This window comes from Engystomops pustulosus, chromosome 10 (assembly GCF_040894005.1).
Source record: "Engystomops pustulosus chromosome 10, aEngPut4.maternal, whole genome shotgun sequence".
NCBI classification, from domain to species: domain Eukaryota; kingdom Metazoa; phylum Chordata; class Amphibia; order Anura; family Leptodactylidae; genus Engystomops; species Engystomops pustulosus.
Window position 1 is genome coordinate 76,496,704 of NC_092420.1, and position 23,042 is coordinate 76,519,745.

At 47.0% G+C, this 23,042-nt stretch overlaps 1 protein-coding gene across 6 annotated transcripts in view; it reads right to left on the reverse strand.

Moving 5' to 3' along the window:
- The window catches only part of RASAL2 (RAS protein activator like 2), a 224,170-nt gene that overhangs the window by 45,248 nt on the left and 155,880 nt on the right, over window positions 1-23,042 (reverse strand). For 5 of the 6 annotated variants that reach the window (XM_072127145.1, XM_072127144.1, XM_072127143.1 and 2 more), the window contains 2 exons: window positions 17,134-17,240; window positions 4,706-4,818 (listed from right to left, as the gene is read on the reverse strand). In XM_072127145.1, coding sequence (XP_071983246.1) covers window positions 4,706-4,818; window positions 17,134-17,240 — 220 coding nt within the window. Of the gene's footprint in view, window positions 1-4,705; window positions 4,819-17,133; window positions 17,241-17,801; window positions 18,364-23,042 lie in introns of those variants that run through there. The other variant, XM_072127146.1, reaches the window with a different exon arrangement.

Sequence of the window (23,042 nt, forward strand, 5' to 3'; positions counted from 1 at the left end):
GAAGGCAAATTACTTTGAGATGACAAATGGGAATAGGAGCCGGAACATTCATGCCAAAGACTTGGTGCCAAAAACTTGAGCGGTAAAGGGAACATTAACTTTAGAGAATAGTCAGAGAGATACAATTGCTACCGAGCATGAATACACAAGGAACAATAAAACTCAGATTTTGAATGCATCGCACAGTTGTGTTAAAGAAAGAAAACATTTGCGGAATTTGCTTCACAGAAAAGCCGGGGCACGTTACCAAGAGTGAGAAACGCGGAGGGCGGGGGGTGATGCTACACAACTAACAATGTGTGACTGGTGAAAACATAGAAAGAGGGAAATGATTTTTATTCCAAAAAGTAAAGAGTATATATTATATATGGCACTACACTGCTGTAGACCTGTGGATGTAGGGCACTACACTGCTGTAGACCTGTGGATGTAGGGCACTACACTGCTGTAGACCTGTGGATGTTGGGCACTACACTGCTGTAGACCTGTGGATGTAGGGCACTACACTGCTGTAGACCTGTGGATGTAGGGCACTACACTGCTGTAGACCTGTGGATGCATGGCACTACACTGCTGCAGAACTGTGGATGTAGGGCACTACACTGCTGTAGACCTGTGGATGCATGGCACTACACTGCTGTAGACCTGTGGCTGTAGGGCACTACACTGCTGTAGACCTGTGGATGTAGGGCACTACAATGCTGTAGACCTGTGGATGTAGGGCACCACACTGCTGTAGACCTGTGGATGTAGGGCACTACACTGCTGTAGACCTGTGGATGTTGGGCACTACACTGCTGTAGACCTGTGGATGTAGGGCACTACACTGCTGTAGACCTGTGGATGCAGGGCACTACACTGCTGTAGACCTGTGGATGTAGGGCACTACACTGCTGTAGACCTGTGGATGTAGGGCACTACACTGCTGTAGACCTGTGGATGTAGGGCACTACACTGCTGTAGACCTGTGGATGTAGGGCACTACAATGCTGTAGACCTGTGGATGTAGGGCACCACACTGCTGTAGACCTGTGGATGTAGGGCACTACACTGCTGTAGACCTGTGGATGTAGGGCACTACAATGCTGTAGACCTGTGGATGCATGGCACTACACTGCTGTAGACCTGTGGATGTAGGGCACCACACTGCTGTAGACCTGTGGATGTAGGGCACTACACTGCTGTAGACCTGTGTATGTAGGGCACCACACTGCTGTAGACCTGTGGATGTAGGGCACTACACTGCTGTAGACCTGTGGATGTAGGGCACTACACTGCTGTAGACCTGTGTATGTAGGGCACCATACTGCTGTAGACCTGTGGATGTAGGGCACTACAATGCTGTAGACCTGTGGATGCAGGGCACCACACTGCTGTAGACCTGTGGATGTAGGGCACCACACTGCTGTAGACCTGTGGATGTAGGGCACTAGACTGCTGTAGACCTGTGGATGTAGGGCACTACACTGCTGTAGACCTGTGGATGCAGGGCACCACACTGCTGTAGACCTGTGGATGTAGGGCACTAGACTGCTGTAGACCTGTGGATGTAGGGCACTACACTGCTGTAGACCTGTGGATGTTGGGCACTACACTGCTGTAGACCTGTGGATGTTGGGCACTACACTGCTGTAGACCTGTGGATGTAGGGCACTACACTGCTGTAGACCTGTGGATGTTGGGCACTACACTGCTGTAGACCTGTGGATGTAGGGCACTACACTGCTGTAGACCTGTGGATGTTGGGCACTACACTGCTGTAGACCTGTGGATGTAGGGCACTACACTGCTGTAGACCTGTGGATGCAGGGCACTACACTGCTGTAGACCTGTGGATGCATGGCACTACACTGCTGTAGACCTGTGGATGTAGGGCACTACACTGCTGTAGACCTGTGGATGTAGGGCACTACACTGCTGTAGACCTGTGGATGTAGGGCACCACACTGCTGTAGACCTGTGGATGTAGGGCACTACACTGCTGTAGACCTGTGGATGTAGGGCACTACAATGCTGTAGACCTGTGGATGCATGGCACTACACTGCTGTAGACCTGTGTATGTAGGGCACCACACTGCTGTAGACCTGTGGATGTAGGGCACTACACTGCTGTAGACCTGTGTATGTAGGGCACCACACTGCTGTAGACCTGTGGATGTAGGGCACTACACTGCTGTAGACCTGTGGATGTAGGGCACTACACTGCTGTAGACCTGTGTATGTAGGGCACCACACTGCTGTAGACCTGTGGATGTAGGGCACTACACTGCTGTAGACCTGTGGATGTAGGGCACCACACTGCTGTAGACCTGTGGATGTAGGGCACTACACTGCTGTAGACCTGTGGATGTAGGGCACTACACTGCTGTAGACCTGTGGATGTAGGGCACCACACTGCTGTAGACCTGTGGATGCAGGGCACTACACTGCTGTAGACCTGTGGATGTAGGGCACTACACTGCTGTAGACCTGTGGATGTAGGGCACTACACTGCTGTAGACCTGTGGATGTAGGGCACTACACTGCTGTAGACCCGTGGATGTTGGGCACCACACTGCTGTAGACCTGTGGATGTAGGGCACTACACTGCTGTAGACCTGTGGATGTAGGGCACTACACTGCTGTAGACCTGTGGATGTAGGGCACTACACTGCTGTAGACCTGTGGATGTAGGGCACTAAAATGCTGTAGACCTGTGGATGCATGGCACTACACTGCTGTAGACCTGTGGATGTAGGGCACTACAATGCTGTAGACCTGTGGATGCAGGGCACTACACTGCTGTAGACCTGTGGATGCAGGGCACCACACTGCTGTAGACCTGTGGATGTAGGGCACTAGACTGCTGTAGACCTGTGGATGTAGGGCACTACACTGCTGTAGACCTGTGGATGTTGGGCACTACACTGCTGTAGACCTGTGGATGTAGGGCACTACACTGCTGTAGACCTGTGGATGTAGGGCACTACACTGCTGTAGACCTGTGGATGTAGGGCACTACAATGCTGTAGACCTGTGGATGTAGGGCACTACACTGCTGTAGACCTGTGGATGTTGGGCACTACACTGCTGTAGACCTGTGGATGTAGGGCACTACACTGCTGTAGACCTGTGGATGTTGGGCACTACACTGCTGTAGACCTGTGGATGTAGGGCACTACACTGCTGTAGACCTGTGGATGTAGGGCACTACACTGCTGTAGACCTGTGGATGTTGGGCACTACACTGCTGTAGACCTGTGGATGTAGGGCACTACACTGCTGTAGACCTGTGGATGTAGGGCACTACACTGCTGTAGACCTGTGGATGTAGGGCACTACACTGCTGTAGACCTGTGGATGTAGGGCACTACACTGCTGTAGACCTGTGGATGTTGGGCACTACACTGCTGTAGACCTGTGGATGTAGGGCACTACACTGCTGTAGACCTGTGGATGTAGGGCACTACACTGCTGTAGACCTGTGGATGTTGGGCACTACACTGCTGTAGACCTGTGGATGTAGGGCACTACACTGCTGTAGACCTGTGGATGTAGGGCACTACACTGCTGTAGACCTGTGGATGCAGGGCACTACACTGCTGTAGACCTGTGGATGTAGGGCACTACACTGCTGTAGACCTGTGGATGTAGGGCACTACACTGCTGTAGACCTGTGGATGTAGGGCACCATACTGCTGTAGACCTGTGGATGTAGGGCACTACACTGCTGTAGACCTGTGGATGTAGGGCACTACACTGCTGTAGACCTGTGGATGTTGGGCACTACACTGCTGTAGACCTGTGGATGTAGGGCACTACACTGCTGTAGACCTGTGGATGTAGGGCACTACACTGCTGTAGACCTGTGGATGTAGGGCACTACACTGCTGTAGACCTGTGGATGTAGGGCACTACACTGCTGTAGACCTGTGGATGTTGGGCACTACACTGCTGTAGACCTGTGGATGTAGGGCACTACACTGCTGTAGACCTGTGGATGTAGGGCACTACACTGCTGTAGACCTGTGGATGTAGGGCACTACACTGCTGTAGACCTGTGGATGTAGGGCACTACACTGCTGTAGGCCAGTCGATACATAGCACGTCATACATACTTGTCAAATTAGAAACCACTCCCAAGCCTTGTATGCTTGTAAGTTATAACTTTTTCCTATGTGAAAACACTATGCAAAACCCCCAAAGTACATTATGCAGCAAGGGTTGCTGGGTGATTTCAGCTCTGTAGCCTGCAGACTTGTGGATACAGCTCTGGAGTATAACATAGGCGAATACTCAAGATCAGTAAATCAATTTGGCTCCAAAACTGTCTTACAATTTTAATATTGGTCTAATACAGCTAATAAAACATGTAGACAAGACAGTAAAAAGAGCAAGCGATGACAATCCTGCGGCAGACGGGGATCCCTTTGTGCCATATTCTGCCCAATTAGTCAAATAATTGCTGCAATAAACCCACCCTGGTCCCGAGGAGACGTTATAAATCTCCTCCGCTATATTTTACATGTAGACGTTGTCCCACGGGACGCGAGTCACAGGGATTTTATATCCTGGCCATAAATCTGCAAATTAATAAAGGCTCCGGCCAGATCCGCGTGCGTCAGATTTATGGCGCTATACATCACTCAGCAATGGGAGACGAGAGGACTGGGTCACACAGGTAAATCGCCAAACACATCATCCGAATAGCCTGCGCCAATCTTACCTGTCACTGTCTGCTGGCCGCAGCGATGGCAGGCGGAAGCTCGTGTTTCTGTCCAGCTTCGACTGACTCTTTGTCCTCTTTATGGAGCCTTTTAGACGTTTGCTGAAGAAGCCCTACGGAGGGAAGAAGAGAGGAGGTGAGGCGCACGTATATAGGACATCATCCCATCTCCCGTTTCTCAGGCCCTGTTCACTTCTGCATGAGCAAGACAAGGACAGCGCCTGAAAGACCCCATGCATAGAGAAGAGGGTCTGTAATTTTCCTGGGAAAAAAACAGTGCTGCATGCTGCATCAAATATGAATGAATCTGCAATAGAGAATTGGAACAAAGCCTCCAACGCAGATGTGAACAGAATCTTATGTTAAAAAGAAACCTCTCCTTAAAGGGAACCGCTCAGTTAAATGAGCAAAATAAATGAACAAAACACAGATCTTTGAAGACTACTATTACACAGCAGTACAACTATCCCTATATTGTTCCCTCCCATGCCTGTATGGTTTCACAGTTTGTTCGTAAAGTTGACTCCATTCCATTCCACCCTCAGGAATGACAGAGACGCTGGCTGTGTGACTCACTGAAAAGAATTCCTGAGAGAGGGGGGAATGAGGGATTGGATTTATCTTCGGTGAGTCAGCGTCTCGCTCAACTCCCTCATTCTCCCTCCCTCTGGAATTCTCTTCAGTTAGGACAGTGGTGGCGAACCTATGGCACGGGTGCCAGAGGTGGCACTCGGAGCCCTTTCTGTGGGCACTCAGACCATCACCAGAGAGGACTACAGATATCTTCCTGCAGTCCCAGACAGCCCAGGACTTGCTGTGCACAGAGCTATTTAACGTGACAATGCTACCTGGGATTACTGGAGGAGAGGGAAGGTGTGGTCAGATCTGGATTATCATTGTAGCTCCTGCTCCGGCACTGACAATTCTTCCTGTTTTTGGGACCCTGGAGAGAAGCTACAATGATCATCCAAATTTATTCTATTTTCTCCTTTATTGGTGTCCTCAGGGTGCTGGTATCAATGAAAACTGTGTCCAAGCAGGGAGTGTAAATCACTAATTAAATTTCTGTGTTGGCACTTTGCGATAAATAAGTGGGTCTTGGTTGTAGTTTGGGCACTCGGCCTCTAAAAGGTTCGCCATCACTGAGTTATGATCTCGATCAAGAGGCTTGAGGTGTGAAGAACATGAATATGTTGGACTTGGCTCAAAGGAAAGATTGTGATCGACCCAAAGCGAGTCATTTGCATAGATGATGAGTGAAGTTTATGAACGGACTGTAGAACTCTACAGGCATGGGGAAGAACAATATAGGGATAGTTGTACTGCTGTATAATAAAGGTTTTCAATGATATATTTAGTTAGTGTGGGTTAGTTTAACCGACATGTTCCATTTATAGGGGTTGCATCAAGATTGATTAGGGTATAACCTTGTGATCATTGGGGGACCTCCACGGATCACATGAGGGAACCACAACTATCAAGGTGTTCCCATTCTCACCAATTGATAGAGCAACAAGTCGAGCATGCCCACTGTTGCTCCATTCAATTGTGTTTTGGCATATAGGATAGCAATTGCTTGACCCACACTGATCATGAGAGAGGAACCCCACTGATCCCAAGAATAAAAATCTTCCCCCTAATAAGAGAGGGACAGGACAAGCGTATGTACTGCTGTTACACTTAATACTATAAGAGCGTTGGAAATATTGAGCAAAGTGCCACCTCTGGCAGTCTCCATGACTGTCTATGAGATTGATGGGTACACCCGAGTGCTGTGCTTAAAATTTTTGGTGCTCCCACATTGTTGAATGGAGAGATCATACGTATGCTTGACCTGAAGCTCCATTAATTAGTTAGAATGACATCCACATTCTCGGGATTGGTGGGGTTCCTTTCTGGATAGCAGTGGAGGTCCCAGCATTTAATAATTAATAAATAATAATTCTGTTAGTTTGCCAAATCAATCCCTGTCCCCAATGGGGCTCACAATGTAATCAACCTACCAGTATGTTTTTTTTGGAGTGTGGGAGGAAACCGGAGAACCCGGAAGAAAACCACACAGACACGGAGAGAACATACAAAATCATTGCAGATGTTGACCTGGATGTGACTTGAACCCAGGACCCTAGCGCTGCAGGGCTGTAGTGCTAACCACTGAGCCACTGTGCTGTTCCCCTACACTGATCAGATGTCTCATATTATAGGGGTTGTACCAAGTTTCATTGTTATCATAACAGTCACCAAATGTTAGCAGAGCAACAATGACGTGAGAGGTCCATCATTCTACCATCAAAAATCCTTCCTGATAAACCAGGGACAATTTAATCATAGATCCAGGCACCATGACTGTGGTAATCTTCTTATATTTGTTATCCACAGCCTCTTTCCCTCTAATATCAACTTTTAAAATTATGCTAATGACCCAGAAGTGAGATAGGGGGCGTTACCACAGCACCTCTTTGTTGCAGATTCACAGGCTGTTACACTGTGCAAGGTACACTTCCCCCTCACACTGTGTTCTCAAACTGAGGGAGGGGAAAGTGCTGAGGGAGCAGCACATAGGAGCCCTTTTGGTGCATTAGCATAATTTTAAAAGTTGATGTATGGAGGAAAAAAGGCTGTGGATAAGAACTCTAAGAAGATTTTCAGAGTCACTGTGCCTGGATCTAGGAGTCCCTGGTTTATCATGATGAATCTTGATGTCCTAGAAGAACAGATTGCAGAATTATAGATAGAAAACACATTTCAGGCATTACACATCCTGAGCTTCTTAGCCAAAATACAAGAGGAGTGGTGAGAGAATGGTGAATGGTTTGCAAAAAAAATGCAGAATTACATTGCACTCGGTGAGGTTGTAAAGCTGTAGAGCTTCCCCTATAGAACCTTCCCACCGAATAGGATAAGCAGGTGAAATACCGAGGTGGTTGTTTCGGATGTAACCATCCCAGTGCTGTCACAACCAATGGAACTGAAAAGTCCAAAGAAAATTAGGAAATCTGTCAGAAACAAAACACCCCAGTTTCATGGAAGGCGCATGTATAGCGCACAGCGTCTGAAACCAAAGTGAATGATTAATTTGGGGTCATTTACTAAGGGCCCGATTCGCGTTTTCCCGACGTTTTACCCGAATATTTCCGATTTGCGCCGATTTCCCCTGAATTGCCCCGGGATTTTGGCGCACGCGATTGGATTGTGGCGCATCGGCGCTGGCATGCACGCCAAACAATCTGCAGAACGCAGCATGTTATAGAGCAGGAGGAGCTGAGCAAATTGTACATAGTGTCCTATCTGCAGGCAGCATGTTATAGAGCAGGAGGAGCTGAGCAGATTGTACATAGTGTCCTATCTGCAGGCAGCATGTTATAGCGCAGGACGAGCTGTGCAGATTGTACAAAGTATGCTACCTGCAGGCAGCATCTTATAGAGCAGGGGGAGCTGAGCAGATTATACATAGAGTCCTATCTGCAGGCAGCATGTTATAGAGCAGGCGGAGCTGAGCAGATTATACATAGTGTCATATTTGTACAATCTGCTCAGCTCCTCCTCAAAGTGTCTTCCTCACAATGTCCCAACAATGACATACCCATATTTAGGTCTGGCTCATGGCTAGCTCAGGACCACCCACTCTGTACTATAATCCAACCAGAAGCCCCCTTTCCTAACACATTTGCAGCCCCCAGGAAACATATTGTAATGCAGCAGGTACCAGGGTATAGGATACATCATCTGCTCAGGATATACACTACAGCTGATGCTGCATTAAGCTCTTTTAATAGTTCCCAAATCATCCACATAAGTAAATTTTAGTTTTCACTTGGATTGAGACTCATTGTCCAGTCGGTTGTCGCTCTTTATATAAATCATCAGAACCAAGTGTCTGTGAATAAAATCCGCTACCGGGAACCGTAATTAGACAATCAATGTCAATAAGCTGCGGATAAACCTCCAACGACGCTCCGGGCGCTCTCCGCAGCGCGGCTCCGCTCGGCTCCCATAAGCAATTTCATGCACAATATGTCTGCGTGTTCAGCCGGCATAACAAAGACATGCAGCAAATGTAAATGATTGTGCGCGACGACTGGAGATTACACAGGATCTGAAAACCTCAAGGAAATCTACCATCAAACTCAGGCATCTTCTTATATTTGGTATCCATGGTCTCCTTCCTTCTATAATCATCTTTTAAGATTATGCTAACGAGACAGAAGGTCTCTGGGGGGTGTTATCAGAGCCCTTTAATGCTGCAGCTTCACAGGCTGTTACACTGTGCAGAAGCACTTCCCACCTCCCTCTGTGTGAGGTTTACATCAGGCAGAGGGATGGGGAAGTGTTGAGTGAGCATTGGAGAAGTGCTCCTAGCACACACTGTTACAGCCTGTGAAACTACAGCACAGAGGGGCTCCGGTAACACCCACAAGGAGCCCTCTGGACTCATTAGCATAATTTTAAAAGTTGCTTTTAGAAGGAAGGAGGCCATGGATTACAAATATAACGCAATCATTGTGTCTGGGTCTTTTCATGTGAGTTATTTGGAAAACACAAGCCGGCATGGCCGAGTGTGGGTGTGAACAAGGGAATTGGGAGCCATAGCTGTGAGTCAAATGACTGGTATATGTAATGTAGGATTGATTCTACAGAAAGCGCACATGAAAAGATCCAGGCACAATGACTGCGTTATATTTGTTATCCATGGTCTCCTGCCTTCTAAAATCAACTTTTAATATTATGCTAATGAGCCCCAAGGGCTCCTTGTGGGTGTTACCAGAGCCCCTCTGTGCTGTAGATTCACAGGCTGTAACAGTGTGTGCTAGGAGCACTTCCTCAATGCTCAAAGCCCCTTCCCCCATCCCTCTGCCTGATGTAAACCTCACACAGAGGGTGGTGGGAAGTGCTCCTGCACAGTGTAACAGCCTTTGTAGGATTGATTCTACTCAGAGCAAGTACCCTAAACCTCACACCAGTGCTCTCCAGTATGACTACAACTCCCATCATACTCAGACAGCTTCAGCTGGAACCAAAAACTTATAGGAAACCAATCCTGTACTAATAGTCATCATCCTGAAAGGTTGTCGAAATGTCCTGGACTTAAGTAATATATTACTGGAACTGGAAGACGCGGCCTCCAAAGTCTGATGGGAAAGCCAATTTGTTTCAGCATTAGCGCAAAATCGGGATATCCCAGCACGGACGATGGCAGCTTATTATATTAAAGGAATATTGATTCAAGATGGCGGGAAAGGCCGGTGCATTGTAATGCAGGAGAGCAGTGGTGCAGGATAATTTCATCATAATAATGCAGGATGGGAATCACAGACTATAATTCAGTAATGTGAAACCGGGCAAAAGAGAGAAAGTCACCGCTGCCAAGAGAAGCCATGTCTGAACGGCACCAGAGGAAGGTCACCTGCCGCTCCGTTACTTCTATGATGGAAGTGATGTTCTCCGACGAGCCTGAGCCCATCGCAAGATCACTGGGGTATAGAATAGATGCTATAATGAGAGCCGAATCTGCAATGAACTATGGATGGAGCGCCGTCCTGTATGTAGCCGCCTCCCCTATGGATAGGTCCTGTATAAAGGAAATATCCCACCACAATCCATCATAATAAACCAGGGACACTTACTCATAGATCCAGGCACAGTGACTGTGGTAATCTCCTTATATGTCTTATTTATGGTCTGCTTTCATCCGAAAGCAACTTTGAAATTTATGCTAATGAGTAAGAAGTGCTCGTGTTCCATCCTCTTGTGCGATTTCCATAAGGTGCCAAGTGTTGGAATGATTAGTGCGCTATGGTTTGTGCACAAGTATGGATTATTTTTATACTAAAAGTCCCAGAGGGAAAAAAAAGCATTAACAAACCTGTTTCTCTAAATTTTGCTTCCAAGTCCCCAATTCAGGCAGAAATGGTCTACCTCCCCCTCTGGCAGCTGACTATTTTTTTCTATCCTACCTCCCCCTTCACACACAAAAGTCTCATCTATCCTGTCATGTACTACACAGATGCTGCTCCTTCCATGACAAGCAGGGCAAAGAGCTGTTCCTATTGGCCAGTCTGCAGTGAGCAGAGGATTAGTGCACAGAGACCGGAGGTTATTCATAAGTTATCTACACAGATATGGGTTCCACAATTTGTACCAGCTCCGTGTTCAGCAACACAACACATAGCTGTGCATCACAGGGAACATTCCTGGTTGTTGTTGCAACAGTCTGTGTTGATAACTTTGGAATCACTAGATATATTACAAATATGATTGCATCAATTGATTCCTGTGACATTTCTGGTCGTCTTTGCTATGCTGCATTACCACCATCCCATTGGAAATATTTCCCCTTGATACAATATGGCCAAGCTGTAGTAAACGGACTGGCCACTATACAGAGAATGGAGCTGTTCCTTCCTCTCATCTTGCTTCTGATGCTAAAAAAAACATCTGATTGGTGAGATTTGGACACACAGGGCGTCTGATATTGAGAAGCTCATTTATGTATTTGCTAGAAAAACCCCCTAGAGGGACAACTCATCTAATTAAAAGAAAATCCACCAGCAACATCCATCATGATAAACCCGGGACATTTACTTATAGATCCCGGCCCCAGGACTGTGGTAATCATCTTATATTTGTTACCCATGGCCTCTTTGCTTTCAAAATCAACTTTTAAAATTATGCTAAAGAACCAAAAGGGCTCTGGGGTTGTTACACTCTGCAGGAGCACTTCCCCTTCTGCTGCAGTGAAATTACATCAAGCAGAGGGAGGGGAAAGTGCTGAGGGAGGAGGGTGAGACAGTGTAGCAACCTGTGAAGAAAAAAAAAACGAGACATTCTGGTAAAGGCTCCCCTAGAGCACTTCACAGGCTGTTACAATGTTAATCACTCTGCCTGCTGTAATCTCACAGTTTGAGGGGGGATATGCTCCTGCACATTGTAACAGCATGTGAACATATAGCACAGAGGGGCTCTGCTAACTACCCCTGAAAGCACTTCATAGGCTGTTACAATGTTACTCCCTCTGCCTCCTGTTATCTCTCAGTGGGAGACGGAAAATGCTCCTGCACATTGTAACAGCCTGTGAAGGTTTGGCACAGAGGATCTCTGGCAACTCCCCCCACAAACACTTCACAGGCGGTTATACTGTCTTTCCCTCTGTCTGCTGTAGTCTCACAAAGAGGGGGTTCCTGCACAGTGTAAGAGCCTGTGAAGCTACAGCATGGAGGTGCTCTGGTAACCCCCTCCCTTCAAGCCCTTATGGCTCATAAGCATAATTTTAAAAGTGGATTTTTGAAGGAAGGAGGCTATGGATAGCATATACAAGATGATGATTACCACAGTCATGGTGCCTGGATCGATAAGTAAGTGCTCCTGGTTTATCATGCTTTATTTGAATGGTAGATTTCCTTTAAGGGTGAGGGGGGGATTCAATAGATGGAAGTGATGGAAGCTTTACATCTGAGTGTAAGGAAGCAAATAATATAACACTGCCCCCTACTGTGTGTAAAAGAAAGGTAGCGCCATCCCATGGCAGTCATGGAAATTATGTCAAACTTGAGGGTTATTACCTGTAGAATTTGAGTGTCGGGCGAGTTGTATCCAGTATTGTATCCGTCAGATCAGATCTTACACCCTCCACAATACAGAACACACCATCACCCCATTAGGAGGGAGTCTCCCCCTCTATGATTCCGCCCTCCTTGACTTTGACCCATCAAACATCACAAGAAAATAGCAGGGGAAATGGGGAGACGAGACTCGGCGGTCGGGTGCAATGATGTGACGAGACCCAGCAGCCTTCATACTTGTCACTCACCCCGGCTGCCGGCTCCCGGGGAAGCAATTATATCCGTAATATGTCAGCCCCAACTAGCAAACCGGATCCCCAAGCAGGAGCTCAGCAAAGCATCAGAATCCAACAGATGCACTGACAGTACAGAGGATACGGGAAACAATGTATATTCTTCTGTATCCCACATACAGTACAGGATGGGCCCCCATACAAAGCCTATACCAGCCATTGTCCATAGTGGGGTATAGGAAACAGGCAGCTTAATGCCCCCCTAAAGCTCCTGGGCCTGGTACACATGGTAAACCTGTAACATGGATGATAACATGACCCTAGGGGGGAGGATTACACCCATTCCTATCCAACTACACTCTCAATGTCTAATTAGAATAATTGTATCACTAGATGATCTGCATATATGGGAGAAGAAGAGATTATGCACTACAGACCTTGAGTAATGTGTTATATCATATAGATGACCTATACACCGTACAGGCAGGCAGGAGAGTCTTAGTAAGTCATCTTAAAATACTAACACACAAACTCAGTAAGTACAGACTGTGCTGATCATTAGCGCTACCTGATGTGTAACCAGTATGTCACCACTATGATCTGATGGCGTTTAAACTGTTTACCCCATCAAACTAGCTGCCCCCACAGGTCAGGTATGAATTGTCCTTTCTGGAATCCCCTTTTATGTTAAATCTCACCTGTAAGAATTCTCTCCCAAAGTTATGTGAAAATGACCAGAGACGAGTCAGATTTTGCCAGAGATGAGTCACTTTTAGAGTTGTATAGCACCTCGAAACAGGTTTCCAGTATCATATTTAAAGAGAAGACTCTCAAATTTCAGATCACATCAGGCTTGTGGTTCTGTGAGCTACAGAACCAGAGATACAGGCAGTTAAAGATCCAGGTCCTGAGAATTTTTTTTTATCTGTTGCTTACTTTTCTAACCAAGTCTTTAACTGCCTGTGGGCTACTATATGTCGTTCACAGAAGCACAAAATTATCTAAAAGATGAGATTCTTATCTTTAACGTGACACCATTTTTTTCTTTAAGTACTAGAACGCCAAAAATAAGGGCGTCTAAAGTGACTCCCCCCTCAGCAGCCAGAAAACTTGACTCACCTCAGGCAAAATATGACTGTTCTCTGCTCATTTAAATATGGCTTTGGTGGAGATTTTTTTTTTTTATTATTTTTTTTTAGGTGAACAGGAGATTTTACATAAAAGAGGGAATTCTACAAAGTTTGAAAATTTCATACCCTAACAGAGGGTTCCTTAAAAGGAGATTAGCTGTATATCCCCCCTGCTTTCTGATAACACATGCACCCTTGGCTGAGCCCAGTCTATATGGTGAGGCCTACAGATCTGCAGTATATTTAAGGGGATATATTTTCTAAACAGGCCTTTATACTGCCAGATGAGCTATCATTCTGCACAATTGTCACTATAACCTACAATCATTGTTTGTCCTCAAGTCATTTCTTCCATAGGGTGACACGTCCTGCAGAATATTACGGTGCCATAATAAATTCTACCTGGAGTGCTTAGAAATCACTTCCTATATAAAACTTATACGGTTTCCTAGTGTGCCGCCATATAGTGCACATCCTGCCTAGTGGTGCCGGGCGCATATACTGCAGAAGACTGGAGCATCTCAGCAGGTTTTTCCTGACCTTCACTTTTGCTGACGGCTGGAGTTGGCTTTTGTTTCACTTCCCAGGACCAGAGGAGCAGGCGGCAGACGGCATTCCCTCACATCCAATTACACTCTGTGCTAGACACAAGTAGGTCCTTGCTGCATCAGTATTACCACCACCAGGGGCATTCACACTGCACCTAATGTACAATCATACCCGCTGTAGTGATTCTTAATCAGATTGGGCACTGATGGTTATTACTCGCAGAGAAACCTGACATCCTGCGCCATGCTAATGCTATCCGCCAGCTTAACCCTTCCTCTACCTGCACCACGCCGCAGGCTAGCCGTCTCTGGCTGCATTCACACTGTGCATTGCAGGGTCCTCCCGCCATATGCACTGATAAAGATTTTGGTGAATATCCAGAGCCTCCAGTGCCCCCAACAGAGGCCAGAAGAGGTGACAGATGTTATCTTAGGCTGGTACTGATTATACCATAGGAGGTGACAGATGCCAAGCTATGCCTATACAGTAGCCCAAGCCAAAGGTATTCATCCTGCAGACCTCCAATGTAGACCACCGTATCCATGGCAAATAAAGAGTTCAATACATCATATGTTGTATAAGTGGGCTACCCTGCACATGCAAATGGACTACCTACAGATCAGCTGGTTTCCCCATATACGAGAAATGACTACCTTGTACGGTATACGCAAGTTGGGCTACCCCACACGTGTGCAAGATGGGCTACAGCATGAACACCTATGCAAGTTGGGCTACCCCGCGCACACCTATGCAAGTTGGGCTACCCCGCGCACACCTATGCAAGTTGGGCTACCCCACACGTGTGCAAGATGGGCTACAGCATGAACACCCATGCAAGTTGGGCTACCCCACACGTGTGCAAGATGGGCTACAGCATGAACACCTATGCAAGTTGGGCTACCCCGCACGCACACCCATGCAAGTTGGGCTACCCCGCACGCACACCCATGCAAGTTGGGCTACCCCGCACGCACACCCATGCAAGTTGGGCTACCCCGCACGCACACCCATGCAAGTTGGGCTACCCCGCACGCACACCCATGCAAGTTGGGCTACCCCGCACGCACACCCATGCAAGTTGGGCTACCCCGCACGCACACCCATGCAAGTTGGGCTACCCCGCACGCACACCCATGCAAGTTGGGCTACCCCGCACGCACACCCATGCAAGTTGGGCTACCCCGCACGCACACCCATGCAAGTTGGGCTACCCCGCACGCACACCCATGCAAGTTGGGCTACCCCGCACGCACACCCATGCAAGTTGGGCTACCCCGCACGCACACCCATGCAAGTTGGGCTACCCCGCACGCACACCCATGCAAGTTGGGCTACCCCGCACGCACACCCATGCAAGTTGGGCTACCCCGCACGCACACCCATGCAAGTTGGGCTACCCCGCACGCACACCCATGCAAGTTGGGCTACCCCGCACGCACACCCATGCAAGTTGGGCTACCCCGCACGCACACCCATGCAAGTTGGGCTACCCCGCACGCACACCCATGCAAGTTGGGCTACCCCGCACGCACACCCATGCAAGTTGGGCTACCCCGCACGCACACCCATGCAAGTTGGGCTACCCCGCACGCACACCCATGCAAGTTGGGCTACCCCGCACGCACACCCATGCAAGTTGGGCTACCCCGCACGCACACCCATGCAAGTTGGGCTACCCCGCACGCACACCCATGCAAGTTGGGCTACCCCGCACGCACACCCATGCAAGTTGGGCTACCCCGCACGCACACCCATGCAAGTTGGGCTACCCCGCACGCACACCCATGCAAGTTGGGCTACCCCGCACGCACACCCATGCAAGTTGGGCTACCCCGCACGCACACCCATGCAAGTTGGGCTACCCCGCACGCACACCCATGCAAGTTGGGCTACCCCGCACGCACACCCATGCAAGTTGGGCTACCCCGCACGCACACCCATGCAAGTTGGGCTACCCCGCACGCACACCCATGCAAGTTGGGCTACCCCGCACGCACACCCATGCAAGTTGGGCTACCCCGCACGCACACCCATGCAAGTTGGGCTACCCCGCACGCACACCCATGCAAGTTGGGCTACCCCGCACGCACACCCATGCAAGTTGGGCTACCCCGCACGCACACCAATGCAAGTTGGGCTACCACGCACACCCATGCAAGTTGGGCTACCCCGCACGCACACCCATGCAAGTTGGGCTACCCCGCACGCACACCCATGCAAGTTGGGCTACCCCGCACGCACACCCATGCAAGTTGAGCTACAGCACGAACACCCATGCAAGTTGGGCTACCCCGCACGAACACCCATGCAAGTTGAGCTACAGCACGAACACCCATGCAAGTTGGGCTACAGCACGAACACCTATGCAAGTTGGGCTACAGCACAAACACCTATGCAAGTTGGGCTACAGCACGAACACCTATGCAAGTTGGGCTACAGCACGAACACCTATGCAAGTTGGGCTACAGCACGAACACCTATGCAAGTTGGGCTACCCCACACAAGTATGCAAGTTGGGCTACCCCACACAAGTATGCAAGTTGGGCTACCCCACACAAGTATGCAAGTTGGGCTACCCCGCACACATCTGTATGTGGGCTTTCCTACATAAATGCAAGTTGTCTCTCCTAAATATATGTAAATTGGCTAACCCACATATCGCCATGTGGCCAGTCACCAACCATATGTCCACCACATGGGAAAACAAGATAACATTGGAAGGTCTGAACAGAATCAAACCTGCAAGCACCCATGTACAGGCGCATATCCATGACAGCATATTGTATACTAGATGCAGAAGAAACCGTAAAAAATTAATAACTGTAGCCTCTTTGCAATCTCCTAGATTAATGCAGCAATATCTTCCCATGGAAATATGACTAAGCACAAGCTGCAGATCCAGCGCCTGCTCCTCCTGTTATACCTCTGCCCAATACACATCATTACAAGACACTTACAGGGACTTTAAAAGGAGAGCTGTTTGCAGGGTCCATGGAGTTGGCCTTGTCAGATGTACTGGTCCCAGAGATACTTCTCCTTCTCGGTGACCTCTCAGCCGGCACCTCTGCAGAGAGAAAAAGAAGAAAGACAGCACATGAGAAACAGAGCGGCTGTCAATACAAACCCATCCTGCACCCAGAACAAGACTGACAACTTCATGAGCTACAACAGTAAAAGCATCCTTCTTGTTTAAGCGTCCGGGGCTGAACAGATAATTGGTCTTTACGTTTCACAGTTGGATTCCTTTGAGCAGACAGAATAAAAGATCTGCAGACACCGAAACGTCCACATCTGCGGGAGTCCAAGCAGAAGACCTCTCCGCACGGTGAACAGGTGAATTCCACAGGGGAGACTACAAGTCCTTACAAGGTAAACAAAACTTGTACAAAACTCGGAGAAAAGAATGGATTGAGCTAGAACACATTATACAACTCTAGAGAAGTCTATGGCCTCCGAAATGTATCCAAAACAAATGCAGTAAAAAAAAATAACAAATATTATGATAAGTACAAAGGCAACAAATTCACAAAGATTTTAATTATATGTTATTAAATCTTTAGACATGCAAACAGGAAATAAAAAGCAACAAAATATATAAAATATCACCCACATTGTGAAGGAGTACCTTTATCACAAGTGCTACCCATTTCTACGTCAAAGGTTGGGCTGTATCCAACTTCTGAGATGCAACAAAGAATCCCACACATGGAAGCGGATTTAGATCTTACGCAGCCTTCCTCCGACGGTCCTCGGGAGGGTCGAGAGGCATCGGCGAGGCCGTGCAGCCTGGCATATTCCACTCTTCCAGGGGAATCTGGCGCAGCGACGACGAACAATCCCGGCCTTCTGGCCCAAGGGATCCGTGCTACTTCCAATTCTGAAAGAAGCAGGATCCGATCCTTCTGCTCCCCCTCCCCTGCCAGTGTGCGGAGAGAGCAAGGAGATACACACACGACTGCAGCTATTCAATCAATTGCCTGAGCGGCACATCCTCATTACATATCAAGCTATTTACAGATGCTCCAGCGTTTAGTAAGTGTCATCAGTGCTCCCCGGTCTGTGCAAACAATGAGCACTTACGGAAAAGTGCTGCCAGTCTGTGCCAGTGCAGAAGCGTTCTCCCCACAAATGATCAGCTATCCAGGCAATGACACGCTCCGAGGAGGTAAATAGAAGGTAAGATGCAAAAGGAGCCTCGTCCCTGCCTGACAGATCGATAGTTTAAAGCAACAGGGGAAAAACTCAATGTATCGGAGAGACACAAAAAAAACGGAATGCCAAACTTATTAGTCTAATAATAGCAGAAGACTCCACATAAATATTACACAGAGAATACCAAACTACTATTCCGGATTCCAAAAAGAAGAAGGAAACTGATAAAAGAAAGGCTCCTTGGCTGATCTACTCGATACCCAAGACAACAGGACTCTCAGGAATTTCTGAAGTCTTCTCCGCACTTAAAATATATAAAAGGGGAGAATTGTGGTGAAGATAAAGCAAGTAAAGTCGTTTTTCGGGCAGCAAGAGGCAAATAAAGATGTCATCTAATACACAATCTTGATGGCGTTTGGTATCAAACCACAATGGTCCTTGTTTTTCCCCCCTTGAATATTCCCAGATAATTGCCTCCTCTGCAAAATTACAGCTCACTCAGCAGCCGGAGAATGGGAGGTTTGTTGTGTGAAGGTGCAGTCCCCGGCTCTTGGACTCTTCCAGGACGTCTTGAATAGGACTGAGCTGATACAAGGTTTCTAATCTGTCTCTTCTCAGCGGATACATTGTGATCTGCCTTCCATGCAGACCTAGGAGAAAGTTGTTGCTATGTTGAGCCCAGGCTGCGGTTGCTTTGAGAAGAGATAGAAATCTATACCATCTTAGCTCTTCCAAAATTAGATGTCTTTCTTCCACCGTCCACCCCCAGCCTGCTGCACGCTACTATTGCATTATCACCTGCTGCAAAATCAATGCAGCCCTCCCCTACTCAATGGCTTCTATTTCATCTCTTGTCATCCGCTCTTCTTTCCCAGGGAAAAAAGAACTGGCAAGCGATAAACAGGAAAATGAGCGCTAATAAAAGAGGGTCATGAAGAGGCACCGTCCAGCCGATGCAGCAATCCGAGGAGGACGGGGTAACCTTGCACACAGATCACAGGGAGAAAAGAACCAAGATACAATAAATGCTGAGTAAAACCTCTCCTCATTTCTACGTCTAAATGATACCGAATGTTACCATTAGCTTAAGTTATTCCGGGCAGGTTGGAGTGGTTATAGCGATAACAGACGGGACTGGATTATAGAAACTATGTCGAGAATTCACAAACAAGAAAAATATATTTTTTTTTTAAAAAAAAGGACAGATTTTTTTTAGTCTGCAGGAAAACTGCTTAGAAACCTGAATTTCACCTATAACAAGATTATGCAAAATATCTTGGCAGAATTTTTTTTTCGGTCAAGATCTTACAAAAACGCAACCAAAGATCAGCACCTATGTCAGGCTCTGCAATGGGTCAGACGCTGACTTAAGAAGAAAGAAAACTTTCTGACATACAGTATAAGTTGCTCCCCTTTAAGGAGAGCTAATTTGCATACTTTTCCCAGGTAACATCACACTTGACTAATGGTCTGCGCCCAAGTCAAATTCCTCCTTTACTTGTGGCTGGAAGAACTATCCGAGCAATCGCTTCACTAATTTAGTAGAATGGTTAAATCATTCCTTAAAAGGGAACCTGTCATCAGAAATGTGCCTAATAAACCACTACCAGCATGTTGTCAAGTAGTTGAACAGCTTCTAGATCTCGGCTCTCTCATAGCCCAGGTTGGTGGCATCATCCCAGAAAAATCTACTTTCAAGTGAGATTTGATTTAAATGTATAAAGTCAGAAGGGCGGAGAGTTTTATACTGAAGTCAAGCTCTCCCTGCCTATGAACACCTCCTCCCATGTGATTAACATCATGTACTAGACTTCAGGAGATCTGATGAATGATCTCCCTGGACACAGGACCATCCGTTACAGTAAAGGGGTGCTCTAAGCCAGGGAAAGCTTGACTTCATTATTAAACTCTCCGCCTCCTTGACTTCAAAGAATCTATTTAAATCTCACCACCAGACAAGGTCATGAAAAAAACATCATCTAGAAGCTGCTCAGCTGTTTGACAAAATATGGCTAGTGGTTTATTAGGCCAATTTCTGATGACAGGTTCCCTATGAATTTGCCCTTAGAGGGCTACTGCAGTTTAGACGGCGATGTTTTGTCCAGGTTAAATGGATTATGTCACAGATACAATTCCTAGACCAGTGATGGAGAACCTTTTAGAGACCGTGGGGAGCATTTAAAATTTTTTTTTAAAACATATTCCAGGTTTTTTTTTTTTTCAATCTTTAATGTTTTTTTTTTTTTTGAGGGCAGTGCCTGATTCAACATAATTTTTTATGATGTGGATGACTGGAAAAGGTCACGACTTTTGGTTTGCACAATCGCTGTGATAAGTAAAAACTTTTTCCCAGCAAATAAACTCTGGTCCGGAGCAGGCGTAGGCAATGGGTTTCTTAAACATTTTAGTTATTTGCGTGAGTTTTCTGACAAAAGTCTCAAAAATCAAACAAAAGATAAACCAGGCGAGCTCAAAGCCTTACAAAAAACATCCCAAAAATTAAGACATATTTCCGGACTTATGATAAACTCCCCCCTCCTTCCACTGGTATCAGTGACTCGGGGATTTCATCAAAAGAAGAAGAAGAAACGTACATTATAGCATTTCTCCAAGGCCGTGAACAGGAAGAGTCATGGTGGTCTGGAGAAGAAGCTCGAATGGTAACGCAGCCTTGTTCGCACCTTCTTAAGTCTTCTTGTAATCTCAAGACGTGGCAATCAAAACGGTGCTGAGGGTGGCATGTCCTGAGCCAGCTGTACCTGGCAGAGGAGACCATTGAGTCTCGCCCAGTGACCTCTGTGCTGGGGCAATGGCCCCCGTGCCCTCAGACAGGGCTCTGAGTGCCACCTTAAGGGTTTATCACCACCGATCTACACTGTGCCAGGGTCAAGAGACTACATGACACTAGTTCTATTCCTTAACCCACAGATGGTCCACAAGCCTCAAAAGAGCCAAAAATGTAAAAAATTTCCAGACACAAGGTCTATTGATCGATATCCCCCACCACCACCTTTGTAAATCCTTGTAGCTCCCAAAGGATGACATCAGCCAACGCATTTTCCAAATGAGGGATTGAACAAAGATTAATCTTGATCAATCAATGAGAACGATTTTTCCCTTTTACATCTCTATGCAGATCAGGCTGCAGTACCGGAGCCCGCCCATGAACACGAGTGGCGCCATCTGCACACGTGGATGCTTTTAGTATCACTTATAGGAAGCGTCTTGCTCTTTAGGCTCGGTGGTGGTATAATTGATGTGGTGCAGTGCAACCTTCCAACCACCGCGGCCTATAGAGAGTCCTTAATCACCGAGCAAGGATCCACCGACAGTAATGGCATCATTTACAGGCTGGGAGAAGCACCACGACGGAGCAGACACTTCCATCCGTTTCGGAATAATAGAACAAAAGCAGCCGGATAGATAATTGGATATTCTTTCCTTTGTTATGTGACATTTCCAACTGCAAAATGTTACGGGAGATGGACGCATTGTACCTGGGGGCCACCCGAGTCAGGTCCATTTGGGCAAATTGTATTTTAGAACTTTTTTTTTTTTTATAAGGTCAATTTAACATTACATAACCTTAAGCGAGTTACACGAAGACGGATGATATCAGGGAGGAGAAGAAGTCGCTGCGCCGCACTACACAGCTACCAGGGACTATGGAAATAGATCGTCTACGAGAACTGCCGAATCAGTACTTCACACCAAAACCTTCAATCTGCTATTTCTGTGCACTTTTTTTTTTGTTACTAAGGAGAAGGAGAAAAGCAAAAGCTATAATAGTCATATCCCCCCCCCCCTTATCTAGGAGGTAGTGCAGCAGTAACGTACACTGACAGGCTGTCAGGTCATCTAATACGCCACGTTACAATATTTATGCCCCAAATCAATGAAAAACCACTGGATATTTCGGACTGTGCGGTCTACTACACTACTAGCACTATCATTGCTCCTTAAAGGGGTGTTCCCATTTCAGCACATAAATGTTATTGTTTGTATTATAAATGTTATACTATTTCCCCAGTATACTATCTGTATCAATTCCTTACAGTTTTCTAGATCTCTGCTTGCTGTCATTCTATATAAAGCTTCTATGTTTCCTTCCAGTGGACAGAAATCTGACCCTGGTCACACAGACGCACGGCTCGTTATTATCACAGAGGATGAAAGTTGTGTGACATATCGAGCCGTGCACTTGTGTGACCATGGTCAGATTTCTGTCCACTGGTAGTAAACATAGAGACTTTCTATAGAATGACTGCCAGCAGAGATCTAGAAAACCGCAAAGAATTGATACAGCAAGTATATTGGGGAAATTGTATAACTTTTAGAATATAAGCGATAACATTCATTTGCTGATATGGGACAACCCCTTTAAGAGGAGATGCCGTCATGATGCGACAAGACGCTGCTAACATATGGGGATAGAATATAGTGACATAACTGAAGGGGTCAAAGGTTACAGGCACAAACGGATCCTGGGGTCCTTGTCTACCATTAAAGGGTACTAGCATGTTAGATTTTGCACTAGGGCCAGAAACTTCCAAGTTAAAGGGATGTCCAAAGTTGTTTTGAAGTAAATTACTAATCAGTGGAGGGGTCTCTGCCCTCACCCTTTACCACAATCTACGCTTTGCCACATCTTTACCACAATCTACACTTTGCCACATCTTTACCACAATCTACACTTTGCCACATCTTTACCACA